At 39.5% G+C, this 19,593-nt stretch overlaps 1 protein-coding gene across 3 annotated transcripts in view; it reads left to right on the forward strand.

Moving 5' to 3' along the window:
* The window catches only part of LOC145485769 (uncharacterized), a 39,567-nt gene that overhangs the window by 12,881 nt on the left and 7,093 nt on the right, over window positions 1–19,593 (forward strand). For all 3 annotated transcript variants that reach the window (XM_081464408.1, XM_081464395.1, XM_081464402.1), the window contains exons 16-45: window positions 305–388; window positions 712–816; window positions 1,267–1,374; window positions 2,269–2,373; window positions 2,812–2,919; window positions 3,154–3,270; window positions 3,673–3,780; window positions 3,933–4,040; window positions 4,505–4,573; window positions 4,698–4,805; window positions 5,009–5,107; window positions 5,775–5,862; window positions 6,140–6,271; window positions 6,752–7,108; window positions 7,878–8,110; window positions 8,468–8,530; window positions 9,574–9,621; window positions 9,968–10,039; window positions 12,849–12,931; window positions 13,423–13,624; window positions 14,024–14,188; window positions 14,752–14,918; window positions 15,480–15,783; window positions 16,352–16,584; window positions 17,107–17,264; window positions 17,396–17,469; window positions 17,944–18,085; window positions 18,463–18,584; window positions 18,941–19,024; window positions 19,293–19,433. In XM_081464408.1, the coding sequence (XP_081320534.1) occupies window positions 305–388; window positions 712–816; window positions 1,267–1,374; window positions 2,269–2,373; window positions 2,812–2,919; window positions 3,154–3,270; window positions 3,673–3,780; window positions 3,933–4,040; window positions 4,505–4,573; window positions 4,698–4,805; window positions 5,009–5,107; window positions 5,775–5,862; window positions 6,140–6,271; window positions 6,752–7,108; window positions 7,878–8,110; window positions 8,468–8,530; window positions 9,574–9,621; window positions 9,968–10,039; window positions 12,849–12,931; window positions 13,423–13,624; window positions 14,024–14,188; window positions 14,752–14,918; window positions 15,480–15,783; window positions 16,352–16,584; window positions 17,107–17,264; window positions 17,396–17,469; window positions 17,944–18,085; window positions 18,463–18,584; window positions 18,941–19,024; window positions 19,293–19,433 (3,987 nt within the window). The remainder of the gene's footprint in view (window positions 1–304; window positions 389–711; window positions 817–1,266; window positions 1,375–2,268; window positions 2,374–2,811; window positions 2,920–3,153; window positions 3,271–3,672; window positions 3,781–3,932; window positions 4,041–4,504; window positions 4,574–4,697; window positions 4,806–5,008; window positions 5,108–5,774; window positions 5,863–6,139; window positions 6,272–6,751; window positions 7,109–7,877; window positions 8,111–8,467; window positions 8,531–9,573; window positions 9,622–9,967; window positions 10,040–12,848; window positions 12,932–13,422; window positions 13,625–14,023; window positions 14,189–14,751; window positions 14,919–15,479; window positions 15,784–16,351; window positions 16,585–17,106; window positions 17,265–17,395; window positions 17,470–17,943; window positions 18,086–18,462; window positions 18,585–18,940; window positions 19,025–19,292; window positions 19,434–19,593) is intronic.

The following is a 19,593-nucleotide window of genomic DNA, read 5'->3' on the forward strand; positions in this document are numbered from 1 at the left end:
GTGTGATAGTTCGATACAGAGAACCATCCATTGATAGAGGCCCAAATACATGCAAATAACTAGCTACTCTCAAGTCTTCTGTGGATTTTTCCTGGGAAGAAATGCTACTAAAGCTATAGAAAGGTACACTCGAGGAAATCAGTTCAATTTCAGCAATGATTTAATGTTTGAGGTGTATTCCGAAGATATTCCGTATGAATTAACTCTAGGAGTAAACATGTTGTGAAGATAAACTGGGGCAAGTTTCTTGATTGTTCGTTGTGAATAAATGTTTGTTCGATTATTGAATTGTATCTATTAACAGCCTGATGGAGAACTAGAGGGTTTGCAGGCCAGACTACAAGATGCCGAGACAGCTTTGAAGCAAGCAAGAGATAGAGCTTCACAGGTAAAACACTGGCAGGCGAAGAAATGACTAATAATTCCTCTCTTTCCATGGAAGGTGATTGTGTAAATTAGTGTAATAAAATCGAAACTATTCCAGTCTTTATTAACCAACCACGTGAGCACTGGTCATCTGGGTGTACGGAAACCGCGGGCTCACTTGAGACTGGAGTTAATGTCGATTCGTTCTGCTTCGCATTGATTGTTTCGCTCAGATGTATAATATCAGTCGCTTTGGGTCCATAAAACTGAAGTGGTTGCACTTAGTAGTACAATGTTCAACCGATAATACTGATGAGATTGCGGCTGGTTTGTTTTTCTCTCCAGCTTGCTGGAGACAAAGAAGACAGGGACGCCAAGTTAAAGAAAATGACAGAAGAACTGAAGAAACTAAAAGACAAGCTAGGAAGGCAGGAGAGATTAGAAGATGAGGTATATATCTTAATTACATACATAACAGTTACCTTGCTGGTGTACACCTGTTTTCTCACTTGCTCTTTCGACTCATTGATAGTTGTTCGCCAATTTGCCAAACAGCTAGAGTTGGCTTGATTGTGCAGTGATTGTGCGCTGTGTGGTGAGCGGGCGAGCTCTCTCTTCCCGACTGTAGACAATACCTTCCTGCAGCTGAGGCCCAACTGTTTCCCTTCTTTTGCATTGTTCGACTAACAGTAGAACTAATGCCTTCGATGGGTGTCTGCCAAAGGTTATACCGTCAGCTTGTTCTGGGTATTATACATATAGCTGGCTGTTGCAACAGTTAGTCGGTTAACAATTACAAGCATACGAGCAGTCCTTGTACATGCTGGGATGAAGTGCGTTTCCTTGTAACTTTTTCTGAAGTGATATTGTTTGTCGCTAAGTCGAGTTGTGTTTTTAAAGCTTGAAAGAGAAAAAGCAGAACATGCTGCAGAGATGAGTGGACTGGAGAAACAAATAGCTCAGCTTAAAGATCAGCTCAACAAGGCCAGACATGGTTTGCAGGATCAGGCAAGTTCTTAGTAGATATCCGATATTACTAATAACGATTTATGAGCACTGACTGATTCTTTGTCAAGCTTGAGCATTATAGACAGTGAGAAGTATCAAGGCAGAGGTTTTGTTCAACTTCGTCTCCGTTCTTTTATTGTTGCTCTTGTTTTGTAAGCCTTGTAAGGTTTATTTCTCGACTTTTCTTGGGGGAAACCTCATCGGGTTAAGCTTTTCAGGTTGTTGGCAATTTTGTTCAAGAATTACGAGCCTACAGGTTTGTGTGCTGTGTGACTTGCATCCAATCTGCTCTCTGAATAAATCCATTTATAGGAGATTAAAGCTTTGGGGGTCATCATTTAGTTTGCAGGTAACGCAAAGTTGAGATGTAGAGTCTGTAATTAGCTCTTATTAACCGAGCAGAAGGTCTGTATGGGAGAATCTTGACCGAGGTCGTGAGTACAGACCGAACGTAGTGCGGTCTGTACACACGACCGAGTTCAGGATTCTCCCATACAGACCGACTTAGCTCGGTATGTATGTGTTCTCTCGACTTTAATAGTGCACTCTCTTCTTTGCGTTTTTGTTTAATTCATAAACGTACAATCTACTCCACAGAATGACAAATACGAGCGACAGAAACAAAACGGTGAACATATTTGTATTTGAGTTTGCTACTTTTCTACGGCAAAACATTACCGGTCTAGATGCCGGTCTAGATGGGAAAATCTAGACCGCGGTCAATATCGATTTCAGCCAATCAAATTCGTGAATTCGGTAGTTCCCAGTCCTTGTGAGACAGCCATGTAATAAAAGGTGTTACGGGTTTAATGATGTTGACGAGTCCTGTTACAAGGTTGTCGTATACTGATCCAACTTTTCCTCTTAATTGTACGGGTTTTTTTTTAATACCAGTTGGCGGGTGCTAGAGCTCCTCTTCAGGCTAAAATAGAGGACATGGAAGATGCCATGCAACGTTTACAGGATAAATTTAATAAAGTGAAAGCTGAGAATGACAGGGTAAGTTACTTGTTTAGTTTAAGAGCGTTCAGGTATACGAACACTATAGGGATTAACATATGTGTGAAAAACGATAGGCAGTCATGTTAAGAAAATTAACACGATCTTGACTAGACCTTGCGTTGGCAGGGCCTCTATTGACAGCAGTTTTATTTATAGAGCTGACAGAGTTGCCCTGAAAAAAATTAAGGTTTTACTTAATACTTACTTGACGGAGACGGTACAATTGAGCCCTCGCTTGGTCCACAGGCTAATGAGAAAGTTTAGGGGTCGAGCTTCTGTTTCCTTGTGTAGCTTCTAGGTTTTTAAAACTTGTTTGCTAGATAGTAGCTTACTAGTACCGGCGCAATGTCGTACATGTAGGTCGTTCAGTACATGGCATTTATGAGTCAGTGCCTTGCTTTTAGTTATGTTTTTTGTTGTTGTCACGTTTTTTAGTTAAAGGGAGCTATAGCGGCCGCTGAAGAGGGCCGAGGGGATCTGGAAGACAGACTTGCAGAAATGATGGATAAACTGAGAGAGGCACGGGCACGAGCTGAGGAAGCGGTGAGTGATTGCGTGATCATATTATAAGGCCACCTAATTTGGTCACATGGCCATATAACACGTGACCGTATAGGAAACGGAGTACAATCACATTGAGAATGAGATACGAACGTAAACATATATGCTTACCGTGTTTAAATAAAGATTATGTATGTATGTGTTCTCTCTACTTTGATAGTGCACTCTCTTCTTTGCTTTTTTCTTTAATTCATAAACGTACAATCTACCCCACAGAATGACAAATACGAGCGACAGAAACAAGCGTTGGAAGCTAAAGTTAAAGCTCTTGAAAACGAACTCGAACGGGCAAGGAATCGACTCAAATCACTGCGGGCGCAGGCCGAAGAACGGGTACAAGTTTTTCATTATTTTGTGGTAACTCGTGTTAATTTTACTTCGACAATCTATGAATGCGAAGAGAATTGTAAAATGAGCAGGTGGAAGAATTTGTATGTAGCTGTCCATGTACCTGTTTCTTTGTTGTTGATTGACGTATTAACAAATAGAATGCGAGTTCAAGACTTATATGAACAATAACCTACAGCAAGTTTGAGAACTTATCGTATTTATATTCACATCATCATAGTAGGTAAGTAATTTATTTAATTTCAATCACACGGGGAGGGCTTGCACAATCTCCACAGCCAGAGGCTCGTGTTAAAGTGCTTGACTATACCACAAATCATAAGCTAAGAAACCGTAACATAATCTGAATAGAATTGCACTAGCTTGTTACTTCCGTTACTTAAATAGTTACAAGTAGAAAAGGAGAAGGCTGCTGCGAAGATAGATGGACTTGAAGATGAAATAGATGGTCTAAAGAGCCGACTGAGGAATCTTCAACACAAGGCCGAGCGTGAGGTAAGAGACTAACAGTTTAGGATCCAGCAGGAAATTCAACCAGTAGAAACTGTGTGACCTTCCGCTGTTTTTTTTTTTTTTTTTTTTTTTTTTTGTCACGGTGATGCAATGGACGCGTTCATTAATCATCAGCTGCCTGTGTTCATTTGTAGTTGGACAAAACAAGAGATGCTGGAGAGCGCAAGGTTCGGGACCTGGAGAATCAGATGGCCGATCTCAGACGACAACTGGACAATGAAAGGGCGCGAGGCGAAGAACAGGTATCACGGCATCCAAGTGCAGGTTTTCTTCTCATTCTTTGATTGAATTAGTTCTAAATTTATTGAGGTAAATATTTTTCACCACGAAGATAACGATTTACACCATTCAAGCCTGGTGCAGCAATGTAGCAGGTTAATGGTGTCAACTGTTTCCTTCTTGTTTTAAACGGTCGTGTATGGTTGGTCCTTTCATACAATAAATTTTGTTGGGAGTCGGTTTGTAAATGGTGTGCATTCCGAGAGTACGGCCTCTTTACGAATCTCTCTCTCCATTTAAAGGCCACTTTGTCCTTTGTGAATCGCAGAGCCCCACTCCGCCCTTACCCCTGTCTTTGTACATATTCCACTACTATCTGTATGATTTGGCGTGGATTCATTTTTATTATGTTGTAGACAAATAACTTCTTAGTTCTGATGAAGACTCCTGTTCTTAAGCGGTCAGATCTGTGTTTTTTTTCTTGTAGCTGAGAAGAGCCCACAGTAAAGAAGCAGAATTGCAAAACTTGCTCGGCGAAACAGAAGCTCAATTGCAGGTGAGCAGGCTAGTCAACGCAACACAAGCGATACTGTAGACCAATATACCACATTTATTATGTTTCCAGTATCTTCTGCTAGAAAGGTATAACCACATTTGTCGGCCATGTCTTTTTCTTTTAGAGAACTGCGCATCAAAGTCACGCCCAGCAGGCCAAGCTGCGTGACTTAGAGAATCAGATCGATGGACTAAGAAATACTTTGAAAGAAGCACAAACTCAGGCAGTGAAGGTGATAAACTCTTGTATTCTGCTTTGCTTTGTTTCCTACTACCTCAAGCATCTGTAACAGCTGTTCAAGGTGCTAGCATCTGCATTGCCGTATTTTACACCTTATAACGACATTTTTTCTTGTGATGTTTTTGAGCTTGAGACGGCTTCAGCAGTCTGGATTTTCCTTGGTCGCTCATGTTTGTTTTCTCGTTCTCAACGCAGGATAAACTTGAACAGGAACTCGAAGCAGTCAAAGCTGAGAGAATGAGAGCAGCGATACAGGCAGCGGCGGATAAACAACTGGCTGATGCACAACAACAGGTATACAAAGAAAATCAAAACTAGGTTACAAATGTCGAACAGTTGCTGTACTTTGGGGATAAATCAACAACTGCCAGTTTTTTCTCAGCCATAGGAGATAAATAATTTTAATTTTTGTTGTTGTTGTGTCCCCAATTAGTTGTGAAAACTAAATACATTGACACATTAGTAAAGCTTTAACTTTACTTTACTTTACTTTACTTTACTTTATTTACAGCTGCTATCCAACTAACAAAAACAACTCATGACTATTCCATTTACAATCGGGGATGGAGTTTTCAAAAGCCTTCCAGATGAGATAGACATCATTGTTTTTCGCGTGATATCAAGAAGCTTAAAACATTTCTAGATCATTGAAAATCGTTCTGTTTGATATTGTACAACAACACTCGAGAAATGTCAGGAAATTCAATAAGCGAGGATACCGAAATGGAATTTAATGGAAAAAACTTTAAACAACGCGGGGATAACGTTTCTTCTGAGTTGTTACCGGGAACTCGTCGGCCACAGATGAACAATACGATGGAATACATTCTTAATTTATGGGCTTCGCTCTTTTGAAATTGGTTCAATATGAGAAGACTAGCTTAGACCAGTAAATCATGTATGCCATTTTGGCAGCTGGTTCTCTTCATTATAACTTGATCAAGTCTTCTCTTTGTTCTAGGTGGCTTCGTTGCAATCTTTGCTTGACGCAAAAGATAAGCAACTTCAAGAGCAAATGAAGCGTGGAACACAAAATTCATCCGATATAGGTAGAGCGAACTTCCGATTTCTTCTTTTTAACCGCCAGGCTGTAACAGTATGTTTTCCCTTCAAAGTAGCCTTGCACGGAACGAGACTTTTTTGTTTTAACCTGAATTTCCAAAAAAAACCCATCAAGTAACGGCCTGCTTGCCAGAAAATTTACTTCAGTTACTGAAGAGCCTAACAATCACTTTGCCTCTCGGCATTTGTTTGCGTGACGACCATGGCTCCTCTATCCACAAAGATTAAGTCACACGAGTCATGTTCTTTCTGTCATATCTTTAGCTGCACAGCGAGCAGAGATCAGAAACCTTGCATCAGCTTTGGTCGAGCAGAATGAGGAACTGGAACGACTCAAAGAGGATCTTGCGGACATGTCACGAGCGCCAGTCCATCCGCAGTATTTCCATCTTGCAGGTTAGTTGACACAGAATGATTAATTAAACTGTAATTACTCTATCTCAAACAAGATCTGGTATCAGAGAATATCAAATTGACGTTTTTGTGAGGGAAAAAGTGTACACCACGGTTGTTTGTGAACGAGTTAATTATGTGACATGCCAACAGCTAATAAGAGAAAGGCAACATGACGAACAGTCGGTTTGTTATCTTTCTCAGAGGAGCATCGTTCAATGTAAGCTTTTTCCGATATTGGCTTTACTTGCTATCTTATGTCTATGATAGTCATGAATTTGGTTCAATTTATGGCAGAGTCAAATACCTTTATTAACAATACAGCTTGATTGGTCGAAGTCAGAAAAGGGTGAAACTAGGTCGAGTAGTTACTACAGGTTACAAGTGTCTTCACCCTTACCTTTGCTGTTTCTATACCTTTTAATGTATTAGCTTGAAAGATCCGAGTCTGCGTCATTTATCTACTACCTTTTAATTCTACAGATCCCAGTCTAACTGCTTTGGCCAATGAAGTCGAAGCTTTACGAGCAGCTCTTCTACAAAAAGAACAACAAGTCCGGAGCCTCACCCGACCAATTCCACTTCTCTCAACTCCGCCATATCCGCCATTTACCTCTTCCGGTCTAGCGACCACGCCAGGCCTGGTAACTACTCAAACACACGTACCTGGGGTGGCTCCGGTTGTTTCTGTAGGGGCACTGAATGGAGCTGCTAGCACGCGGACTGTTCCAATCATGACACCAGTGATAACCAGTTCTGGTGGCCTGGGTACTAACAGCTATCTGGCTAGTCCTGGGCAGGTTCATCATCATCATTATCATTCAAAGAAGACCAGCCGAGGTACGCACTGCCTGCTGCACCAGTAATTTATTTCTCCTACATAAATTATAATAAACGGTTGGAGATTTAAATAGAGTGGTTTTCAGTGGGTGTCGCAAGTAATCAGGCAGTTACTTCTGTTTTGGTTTTGGTTTAACTACGGTTTGAGATTGAGCGAGTAGTCTGGGGTAAGTAAATGGTTTGGCTTTGGTTTTACGACACTCAGTGGAAAACAGCTCCAAACCGTTTTATTAATAAGTAGCTTACAATCAAGCAAGGGCTCTCTGTCTGATGTACAGTAGTTTGCTGTCATGATTACATCTAAATGTACAAAAGGTACTAAAACAAGAGAATATGACCTCTTGACTTAAAGTATTATCTCTCATACCTTTTGCACAACCTGTCTTCGTCGGTTTCTTCTTAGAATAGTTACGTTTTTTTGTTTGTGACGAATGGTTGGCTAATGGTTAGCGCCGAGCAGTCTGGGTTCGAGCCCTGACTGGGACCACTGTGTTATGGTTTTGAGCAAGACACACCTCTCTCCACTCAGGTGTTTAAATGGCATGGGTGCTGTTGTATTTAATGCTGGGTGTAACCATGCGATAGACAAGCATCTCATGCAGGGGGGAGTAGTTCCATAGTACAGAAGAGAGTATCTTCATAGTACAGAAACCCAGATAAGCTCTGATGGGATACTTGGCCACTGCGTTTCTTTTAACCAAAGTAATTCATTAGAACTATTTTTTAAACTGTAGTTTTAGTGCTGAAGAGTATCTTTGTTTTCTGATAGGTGGGTCAAAACCAAAATCATTGACGATAACAACCTCCCCACACCTCTCCCCTGAGGTTTTGAGTGCTACCACAGTAACCGCCCCTGTTTCATCTTCTGTCCTTCATCATCATCATCATCATTATAATGACGTCACCAGTCAAGATGACGACACGCTGAAAAGAAAGAAGAGAAAAACCAAGAAACAGCAGGATGACGTGTTGTTTTGTAACTTTCCAAATCACGAGGGCTTGGTAAGTCGAGGTCTTTGCATGGTCATACAAATAAAGCTAGTTGTTATTGTTGTTGTTGCTACAATTGATTCGTTCTCTTTATGGAGCTGAGTTATCGTAAAGAAAATGTGACTAGAGTTCTTTAAAATGACTGTTTCAACACTAAACTGAACCAAAATTAGTCACCAGAAACAAAGCATAGTTGCCTTGTTGACCTTCAACTAAGATTCCCCCAGGAGGACCGTCTAAGCTTGTTTTCTCTCTCTTTTCTGTCAGTGTAGCGTTTTGCCGTATTTTTAGTGTATGCTAATCGAAGTTCTACAGTGGAGCCACCCAGAAAGTGATATCCTATTCTTAAGTTTTTCACTTTCCTTTTAGGAATATGAAGTTGGGAGGTTGGAAGGTATTTTAACTTCGTCGGTGCAAACTCAAAAAATTCAGGTATCAAAAAATGCATTTTGTAGTTTCCTGGTTTTTAGCGTGGTCTCTAAATAGTGACCCCCGCCAAGCTCTCGACATCTGATGATTATTTGAAGAGAGTTCGAGCCCTGGCTGGGGTCAAGACATTCTCACACTCTGCCTCATACTGTTACTGTGCGCTGGGATGAAGGGCAACTTACGATGGGCAAGGATTCTATTAGGGGGAGGGTATAGAGATGGAGGACTAGAAATACTTGCTTCAACCGGAGTAAGGGGCCAAGCTGTTTATCTCGCTTTAGCTACCTGAAATGTTACTGAACATATCTTTTTAGCGGAATCTCGCCAGACAGAGATGGTCTAATTACAGACAGAAGAACATTACGCTACCAGTCGGGAGATTTTATCTCAAATATTGCATTCGGGGGTATTGTTTATATGCTTTGTGCTAATATCCTGGAGCGATAAATTCTCAAAGGCCATTCAATAATTTTCAACGTCCGTTTGTCGATTGGATAAAGGTCGCGGTGAATTCTGTCCCTTCCAAAACCACAGGGTAACTCAATTGCAGACAGAGGTATTTAACAATGTGAATTAATCAGAGAAAGAATGGAGCTCAATTGGGGAGAATGGGTCTAAGAGGAAATATTGATTTAACCCCACGTACTGTGATTTGAACAGCATGAGTAATGATATGCTAACTCGAGTTACCTTTGTTCATTGCTAACTGTCAGTGTATTGCATCAACGTTCGCTTATTTGAGAACAACAAAGCGGCGTTTTCGAAGCGTCTTAACATCTTTGTAGCCGTAAAAGTTTGCCCGTCTGTCGCCCTGTTACGTTTTTAATGTATTTGAACATCACAACTTCAGGAAATTCGTGGATTAGGATATTTCAATCATACAGAAGGTTCTTTCAATAGAATGTCAGAGAGGGCTTATGGCAAAGAAAACCGATTTAATGCTCGATTTCCAATGAGAGAAAGAAAGGTATTATTATATTGCTATATTGTCTTTGTTTATAGCTTACTAGTTATGGCTAATTGCAATAATTTGTCTTTTTATTTAGGAACAACGAGACTCACTTAGAATGGATCTAAAAGAGTTAGAGAATGAGGTGGGTCAATCATGTCATTGTTTCACGCTGCAGTTAATATTGAATGACCCGGTGATTTGTCCGCCAGTAGGCGGACCATTTGTGTTCAGTAAATGCCGTGTAATCCCTCGCTTGTTTATAACAGATTTAAAAGAAGCCTTTTGTCATTCTGCTAAATGATTTCATCTGTTCATTCTGTTACTCTTTGAAAAGCTGTTTGTAAAGCAGTTCAGCTGCGTGCTTCAAGTGAGTCATTGCGTAAAGTCGCACAAATTTAAAATTGATTCAGTTTTGAAGTTCAATCTGGCGTTAAGTCATTCATTTGATTATTCTGACCTTGATCGCATATTTGTGTTCTTGTTGAAAGGTGGAAGACTCTTTGAAACGACGAGCAACAGCAAGGCAATCTCAACGACATTCACTGGATGCCAATTTAGCGGTAAGTTGTACCTTCGACTAGCGAGGGTTTAATTTAAAATTCTCTCGTTGTTACACACCGCTTAATTTTTTGCTGTTAACAAAGGGACTGTCGTTCTTCTTTGACACTGTTAAGTGCTAAGCTGGCTTAGAATATCCACATGAAAAGTTTAGGCGGGAAACATAAATCAAAATTCCTCGGTTGTTGTTGATTTTAACATTCGATGACATTTTTAGTTCTATTTTCAGTTACCATTGTTGGGAATGAGCAATATGAAATCCAAAGAAAATACTGCGAACCAAGTCTGCCGTACATTTTATCGGCAGAGTATCGGTTTTTTGAAAATGTTTTGATTGGTTTATCTTTAAGTCGTTTTCCGAGTCGTTTGACCCAAGCTGTAAAGACTGATTTGTATAACAACATATATTAATTGAAATGGTAGATTACATTGATTCGCGTATCCTTCAAAATAGTTTTGAACGTAACCCATCAACTGATTTTCATGTGTACCTTTGTGTTACTATTTTAGAGGCTTCAGGATCATCTCTTGACTGTGGTTGATCACAAATCTCGACTCTCCTCGCCTGACGTTAATTCACTTTAATGTTAATTATCTATAACATCATAATTTGTTCCGAAGTAACCCACGCTATAAAATGAACAATGCTATTATATTTTCTTTTTTATGTTATCAGCTCTTTTTTTTTTTGCCCTCTGCGAGTCTTCTCTTAGCCCCTAAAAAGCACTCAACAATTGCTTAGGTGCATTTTGGTTTTTGTTCCTAACTGTATTATGGAAATTCAAATCGACCTCTGTTTGCTTTGTGTATAATTATGCCACATTTTAATAATGAAAAAATAAATACCGTGACTTAACAGGGACTTTTGCAGTTGATCAGAACACATTTGGGGTTGGATGATTGGCAGCCGACAAAAAAGGTGAAAGTCATTGGGTCTAAAATTCGGTTGGTTTCTGTTTTACTGTTGAAACTAAAGAGCTTTGTCCTGCTCGCTTACTTTTTTCTCAGCCAAGGTAAACAAAATCCAGGAGTATAATGCTGTAATTTGTAGGCAGTTAACACGAGCAGTTAACACGAGCAGTTACAATTTCCAAATAAATTATTTATTCGCGAAACAATTATTTACCATCCAAAAAAACAAAGACAGCGTGGTTAGGTTATTATCTGTAAACAAAGCAAAGGCTGGCCTACGGATTCACTTGGGCCGAGCTCACGGCTCACGTGACCGCTTCGTATTACATCATTTTCTAATGGTCGATATGGACTTTGTTTTATTTTTACTGCACAAACAGACGTTAAAAGCTGCAAGTGGCCCGCGAGACTGTTTCAGGCACTTAGAATTTCTAGGATTGTGTGATGCTATGTAGTTTGTATAACGTTAAGGGTTGGTTTACCTGGAGTGGTTACACGAGTGAAGATCAGAAAGCCAGCCTTTTCTTGGTAGCCTTATACTTAGCCAAGTTACTTTATGCGTGTTTTCTTTACTATTTTTTTTAACAAGCAAAGATATATTTATTTTGTTGTAACTAAAAATAACAAAATTACAACTTTTCTAGCACGTCAAATAAATTTTGCTATGGTCAGTTTATTGAAACGTTGTTTGTGGTTTCTTGTTGTTTGGGTAATGAATGGGCTTCTGAGCAGGGCTGGCCTTCTGGTGTGAATCTCGAATGTGGTACTGCATTACATCCGCAGAACTTGAATAATTCTTTCAGTTCTGACTAAAACAAATCAGGAAACATAAATAACTATCACTGTTCCGTGGTAGAGTGTCCGTCATACTAGTGGAAGAACACCCTTTCGCAAATCATCAAGTAATTTGGAGCAATAACGTGGATAAATATCTCTGTAAAGCAAATTTTCCCTTATTAGCAATTACTCTTGGAATATCGCCAGATAAGTAGGTGAAAACCGAGGCTATAGACCGAGTTGCTAAAATCATACGTTAACATGAAGAGAATCTGAACGAGTCGCATTTCTAAAGTTCAGATTGTGGTGAAGCGATTTGCAAAATGTCGGACAACTCTCCTTGAGCGCACTTACAAATACGGCAAATGACATCTCTCACAGGATATCAGTCATTTACGCGTATGACAGACAACAAGGACTACCTGAGCATTTGAGGAGCCTGTAAACAGGTTACCTATTGGGGTATGGGGCGAAACGAATTGGACAGCCGAGCGTTCTCGCAGAAGAAAACTTTCAGATAATCCCACCCAGACTGCGCTCGGCTCGTTCGTCTTTCTGTGTGTTTATTTCGCCCTATGTTCGCAGGCTATATATGAGCGGTCTGTGGAGGAAAAGCAATAAGACCCATGGACAAAGGTATAACTTGGATACCTTAGCAATATTACTCTCGCACATTTTTCTGATACAGTAACTTCGTCAATAAAACTACTCGGCACATTTTAACGGCTTTAAACCCTGCAACCTAAGAAAGCTTCTAGCACCCTAATGTTATTATACAGATACTCTGAGAGCATTGCTTTACTCGATAAATAACAGGCAGGGCAAGAACCCGGAAAAAGAGCTGACGGACCAAACCTGGGCTGGAGATGGATTACCAGAAGTTTGGCTCGGCTGGATTCCTTTGAAGTCCTGCTTAATTAGCAAAATTGCTTTTGTCAGTAATGCATGATAGTCTCCTTACAATACAGTCAAGTGAAACACAGAAAAAAATCGATAAATATGTATTGCAGTCTGTTATCAGGCGTTGATCAAATTATTTTTCGTCGTTGATATGATTGATTTACATATTTAAATGTAACACTTGCTGATTTGAAAATAATGCGATTAAACATCTCGTAACAGGCGGGCAGTAAGAGAGTTTACATCATGAGAGCTGTGGACGAAGAAAATGAAGAAAACTTTCCTATGAAATATCTTCAACAAAGGCAAGGGCGTCTAATATCTATTTACCATAACTAACTTTAAGGTTGCTTTTCAGAGGTAATTTATGATTCAATCTTTCTCTCTGGTAATTTCAGCAATAATTGCTCTTCAACATGGCATCGAAGCTTTCTGCCCAAAATTGCAAAATTTCTAAAATTCCTTTGCATTTTCTGTTAGAGACATCAAGACAGTGTTTGACCACATTTCCAAACACCTTGAAATTCGTCAAAAGTACTCCGCTGCGCGTCGTATTTTCAACTCTCTTCTCTGTGTTTGGAAATGCGGTGAAACACGGTCTTATGTGTTTAATATATTTCTTCTTATCTTTTGTCGAGGCATTTATCAAGAATAACATAAACATTCTTAATAAATTTCTCCTTTGAAAAACTCACTCATTTTGTGTCAATTGACAACCAGAATTCAACCACGGCCATAATAGTCTCTGTGTTATTTTATACTTATCACTGACTTGCCGTGTATACTTACATTTTAGCTCAGGTGAAGGAATGGAGTCTGCGCATTCCTCCACAAATAAAATGCAGCTAGATGACTCCACCCAAGAGGCACACTGGGAAAAGCAGTTGAGTGAGCTTGCTCGAGTTGAGGGCCTGGTACAGAAAAGAAAGGCAGAACTACAACGGATGGACGCTGTGCTCATTGAACGAAGGCACGAGCTGGAGGACGTTGTACACAAGGTCTGTAATTTCTTGTATTCCAGTGTAATGGGCAAAACTGTGCTTAGTACTGAAGAAGATATTTATAGACGAGGTCAGAACATTTTCATGTATGCAAATGTGATATCGGTCGACATAATTATTGGTATTGAGTTTAATGTTGCTTTAATATAATTACCCATGACATGAGTTTTGAAATAGCTTGGGAAAATTAAAGTAGCTTGTGATAGGCTATTATTTTATCAAGACGGAGAAGCAATATTGTATTAGAGTGAGCTAGTGAGAGGCTTCGGCACATCAAAAACTCACAGTCTTTGAACAAACTCTTCACAAAGAAATCACTGTTTTTAATCTTTTCTATTGCATGGTATATTCACTTCACGTGCTCATTCATTAACCACAGCCACTTTTCCCTGTTAGCGTAAAATAGCCGAGGGACGCCTGAGGCGAGCAGAAGAGGATGCTGGGATTATTGAAGAGCGAGCAGCGGAGACCTCGGCCGAGTTGATCCGCGCTGGAAATCAGCTGATTAGCCTGGAGATGAAGGGAAGAGCGTTGAGTGACAGACAGGAACAGATAAACAAGGTCAACCAAATGATATCGATATTTTGTCCTTTTAAGATTAAGGATTCTGACTCATAAAGAGCAATGTTCGATGTTTTAATATTCTTACATGATTGTGAGGTTATCAGGGCAACGCGGGTGAGTGACGTTTCTACTGCCTTAGTGGAAGTCATTTTAAGTTCTACAACCTGAGCGGAAGTCATTTTAAGAGTGAAGTCTAGTTCAACATCAAGTGAAGAGCTGCTTGTCAATTGATGGCGTTATGTTTCTATTCATAGGCCTAAGTTATAGTGATCTATTTTTAAATAAAATCGTCATAGTTTTCATTTCTTTTTATCATGTGTAAAAGAGCGTAACTTTTTATCACTGATCTTCTTTTACGCGCAGTGCCCATGCCTCTCGCCATCTGGATGCGCGGTTGGGGAATAAGTGCTATTTAAGCCACATTAATACGCCTTTCAAAGTTTTATCGAACTGTGCAATGCAACTGCTAACAGTATCTCCCATTATTTCGACCTCATCAAGACGTAGAACAGTGTTACCCCATAGGTTCTGAGACTTGATGTATTTTCAAATTTTCACAGGTTATTGAAGCAAAAGACCGAGAACTGAAAGAAGTTGAAAATTCCTGGGAGATTGTGCGACAGAATATCGATAAGCTCAACATGGAAATGGCAAATAAAATGGAAGAACTGACAAATAAAGAAAGCCAGCTAAAAGATGTGGAATCCAGACTTCAGCTGTCATTGAGGTGTGGTTTCAGTTCATATACTTTAGAGACTCCCTTAAAAAGTATCAGAAGTTTTACAATAAGGACTGACTTGACTAACTTGACATTTTGAATTTTAGGTTGGTCAAAACCTCATCCCCTAGCAAAAAATTAAATGGTGTTCAAATGCCCCATCTTAGGATGATACTAGGCGATCAAATGTCTCCAACCCCAGACATACATGGAAGAAATGGGAGATGAAAACAAAAAACCTTTTAAAACACCGGCGCCCTGAACTTCCACTGTGTCCTAAGTATTGTTTCTAAATGTTACTAAAATATGCTTTTGAAGGCCCTTCTTATCGAGCCACAAAGTTACAAAGAACGCTGCCGTTCCTGGATATCTTTTAGCTTCATCATGGTTTCGCGACTTCTTGTTCAAATTTCTCCCTATCCCTGCCATATGGTATCAAATTCTCCACCTCAATATCAACAAATGCCTGGGGTGAGTCCGGGCAATGTTGATATCTAAATTTAATCGATGCATAATTTCTTAGGGCTAAATAAACGTCGTTTTATATAAGTTAATTTATGTCCATTGCAGGGTGGAAGAGTTAAAGCGTTTAGTGGCAGAAACTGAAACAGAGGAGAAACATCAAGTAGAAAAGTATGTTAGAGCTCTTAAGGAAGGTGAAAAAGCATTAGAAGAAAAAACGGCGCAGCTTGCGAGAACACGGAACGAATTACAAACTCAAATGATTCAGTTTCATGAACTTAATAGCAAAATCAACAGGCTTAGAACAGAATTAAGAGAAGTACAGGATAACGTCAAGAAAGGAAAAGATGAAGTCGAGAGGCTTTCTCAGAGAAGGGAAGAAGAAAAAAGACTACAGGAGCTACATGTGAAGGTCAGCTGGAATGCTCGAGTGCATCGAGTGTCCGTTTACGGGATATCGTTTTTGTCATTGCTTCAAAAAATATTATTATGAATTATTATAGATGAGACAGCCACCTCCCTGTAGGTGAGATATTTGGTTTACAAACCTAGTTCCTAAGTGTTTGGAGGGACTACGCAGTAATTTCTGTTGTTTGACTCTTATTTTTACACGTTCTTGTTGAATTTTAGGATTGTGGAGGGAAACTGTTCGCCTGATCGCTCGATAAATTGCATCACTATTGGGAGCGACCGAGGACGTTAAGATCAAAATTTGACCCGTTAAAAAATCGCTGCCTAAGGGTTTCCAAGGTCAATTCCGAGTACAAGCTTCAGCGTTTCGTTCTGGGTTCTCTATGCAAAACACAGAATTAAATCTACTATCCCCAATGGCTCCCTTATATTTATGAAAGAATTTTTGCTCCTCCTCCATTTCCTCCATTTAAACAAGTAACGTCACCTATTCACCCCTCCCTCACCCAATTTACTCCATCAATATTGAGCCCGCCACTGTATCGGCTTGTTTGTGTATTTTTCCACAGAAAGCAGAGCAAAAACTAATCGAAATTAACAACGCGAGAAATGAATCGATGGAAGCCCTCAAAAGTCACCGTGAGGGGTTTGGATTGCTGAGAACTAAAATTCGCGAAAGTGTGAACAAGATCAAAGAATACGAAGAGCTGAAAAAACAGAAAGAGGCTGAGTATAAGAAGATTTCATCTTCAATGAATGAAAGCAAAGCCAAGCTAGAGAATGAGCTGGCTCAATTGAAAAGGTGAGAACAAGAATCTGTTAATATGCGTCTATACTTCAGTGACCTTCATCTGGTTCAATTGTTTTGCTTGCCTTAAAGGAAAGGAGTGAAATTGTCAGAAAATAGAAGGCTAGCTACAGTAATTTCAATTGTCACTCACTTATAATTATCAAGGTGAAAAGGCAGATGAACTATGGCGTTAAATAAGAAATGATCAGGACAGACTTGATGCGTGTACTAACCGGGACATGCAGTGAAATCATGTGGTTCAACAACCGCTATGCTAAATGACAAGCCACGTTCTACAATATCCCAAACAACGAAGAACCGAGCGTGACTGGTTCTAAGTTGACTGTTTCACGATTAGAAGCTGTTACAATTTCTGCCAGCTAGTATGGCCGGGATTTTGTACCATGTGACTGGATGGTTTCTCTCATCCAATCATCCCATTCGTAGTTTTGTTTTTGAGTTTCTCTGTTTGGGTGTGGATCGAGAAATTACCAGCTCACACTTCTTTTTTTTTTTTTTTTTTTCAACTACGAGTGAAATGCAAGTATCTGAGGAATCTCTGAGTCAGGTTAACAGCGCTCTAAAGCAAGTAACGATCGAGCTGGAAACTGCCAGAGGGGAAGTACTGGCTTTGAACGACACTAAGGACTTGGTAACAAAGGAAATAAATGATCTCCAGCAAATGTTAACAGGTAAATTGGTCTTACCTGAATAAAATAATGTGTGGAAACGAAGACAAAACAGGCCGATTGTTTTTTTTTTTTTTCTATTAACTGTTCTATTGATATTGAGAATGTTATTTTCGTTTTATATCTGACGGAAGAAAAAAGGAATGCACTTGCTAAAACCAATCAAGAAATTGAAGATGCTGCCAAAGAACTTGAAGCAGCGAAAGAGGTAACATAAATAGTTAAATACGTAAACTACCTCTAAAACAGGAATACCTGACTACATCCCAGCGAAGCTTAAAAGTCCCTTGAAAAGTAGTTTTTTTTTTAATTTCTTCACTGATCAGAATGTCTGTCTTGAAAGTTCAAAAAAGTCAGTCCATTACTACGCCAATAAGAAAGGATATCAAAAAAAAACTTACTTACAACAGCTAAAAATGTTCAGTAAAACCAAGTTTATAATCTAACTGAAAATCTGCGACAGATGAAAGCCTGGTGAACTCCTACTTTTTGTTTCAATCAAGTCATAGTAGACTCATAGTAAATGCAACTTTTATGTTTAAAACAATCATGTGAAGTCAATCACAGTCACGTTTGGTGAACGGAAAATCCGTTGAACAACGATTATAACTTTTAACTGTATTTGATAAAGTTTGTGTAAGAGGTGACAGAATCACAACCTTATGTTATCTTGTCTTTCAAGAAAAATGTGGAAGCTCAATCGAGACAGAAAGAAATGATAGAACACACACGCACGGAAGACCAACATAACAACGCAGAGAATTCTGGGAAGGATAGTTTACCCCAAGAGTCTTCAACGCCTAAAAATAACGAGAAAGACAATGGTGAATATCATAAACTTATGTTAAATTTCCATTTAAAAACTAATTGACCGCTGCCAGACTTTCATGGCCAATGAAACAAATAATGTAAAGGAACGTAACATGGTTAAAACTCCCAACTGGCGTTCAAGAGCCTGACTAACTGACTATTGACAAACATGGCTGGGGAACTGAATTCGGGTCTACAATGAATAACAACAACTAGTGGTCAGAACGGAATTTGAACCGCAGTCTGCGGATTTCGAGTCCGGCGTCCTAACCACTCGGCCACACTGCCTCCGCTCAAGCTGATCAAGCTTCCATTTGTCGAAAAACTTCCATGTTTAATTTTATTTAAGTGTTTTCTAAGCTTAATGCCACAGTAATTGACTGTTCCACAGGACTTCTAGTTGCCAGGTTACAGCAAAGTATGAAACAACTCACGGACGAAAACGAGGAACAGAATAAAGCTCTTCAAGAGGCGAGGACTGAAGTCAAGGAACTGAGAGAATTCATGAAATCAGTAAGTATCAGGGACACAAGTCTGGTAAAACACTATGTAATTTGTTACAAATTAAATCCCAAATTATCAACTGTTGGCAAAAAGAGCTGGGAATTCTGTACTAGCTGGGTTTGAACCTTCTTTCGGCCATCTACAACTTAGCAAACCCGAAGACAAGTTTTCCGGCTGCATAGAAAGATGAAAAAAATCGTTGCCTTGTCTCTTGTACGGCTAAATCAAAGCGTGTGTGTATCTCTCGTTTCTTCATAGAAGTACTTGTGCAGACTCGTGAAAATGAAATTCTTGAAAAAGATCCTTAAAAAACCTTTTCAGAAATAGATTTTTCTATCAGTTGTTCACTTCTTATTCTTCTCCAGGAAAGAGACAATTTTCAGGAACACTTGATTCAAATGGCCTCAAAATCAGACGTTTATCGGACGCATCTTGAAAGGCTTCACATAGTAAGTTATAGCCTGTGTAACAGCCGCTTGTGACACAGGCTAAGTAGGTTATTAGCACGCATGGATTAGAAATTGTTTGTCAAATAAGCGACTCTCACTGTTTATGATGAATCAGAGACGTTGAGAGGTTGTGGTAAAGAGAGTCAGTCTGCCTTCTTAGTGTTCATTCTGTGCCGTTTCTATTCACTATATAGATCGTGATTCTGCTCAGTTTCTACACATCTTGTTATTTGGATTATCATGGTTATGATGCAGTTTGCTTTTTCAGGAGTATGACGCTGAAAAGGAAAGAAATTCCAGGGAAAAAGACTTATTGTTAAACAAAGCAGAAGAACATCGTTTGAAGGGAAGAAAGTTATCCGAAGAACTAAGCAATCTAAAACAGAATCATATGCAAACAAAACAAGAGGTAAGCCTGCATGAAACGCCGCCAGTGTTTGACAACAAACTGGCTTTTAAGTGACTTATACTAGTAGCAGTCACCACATGGCGATCAAAATTTAAGTTTCTACCGAAACGAAGCTCACACGTGAATTTGTTCATGTTTATAAAATATCTAAGATAATGAA

Source organism: Orbicella franksi, chromosome 1 (genome assembly GCF_964199315.1).
Source record: "Orbicella franksi chromosome 1, jaOrbFran1.1, whole genome shotgun sequence".
NCBI classification, from domain to species: Eukaryota; Metazoa; Cnidaria; class Anthozoa; order Scleractinia; family Merulinidae; genus Orbicella; species Orbicella franksi.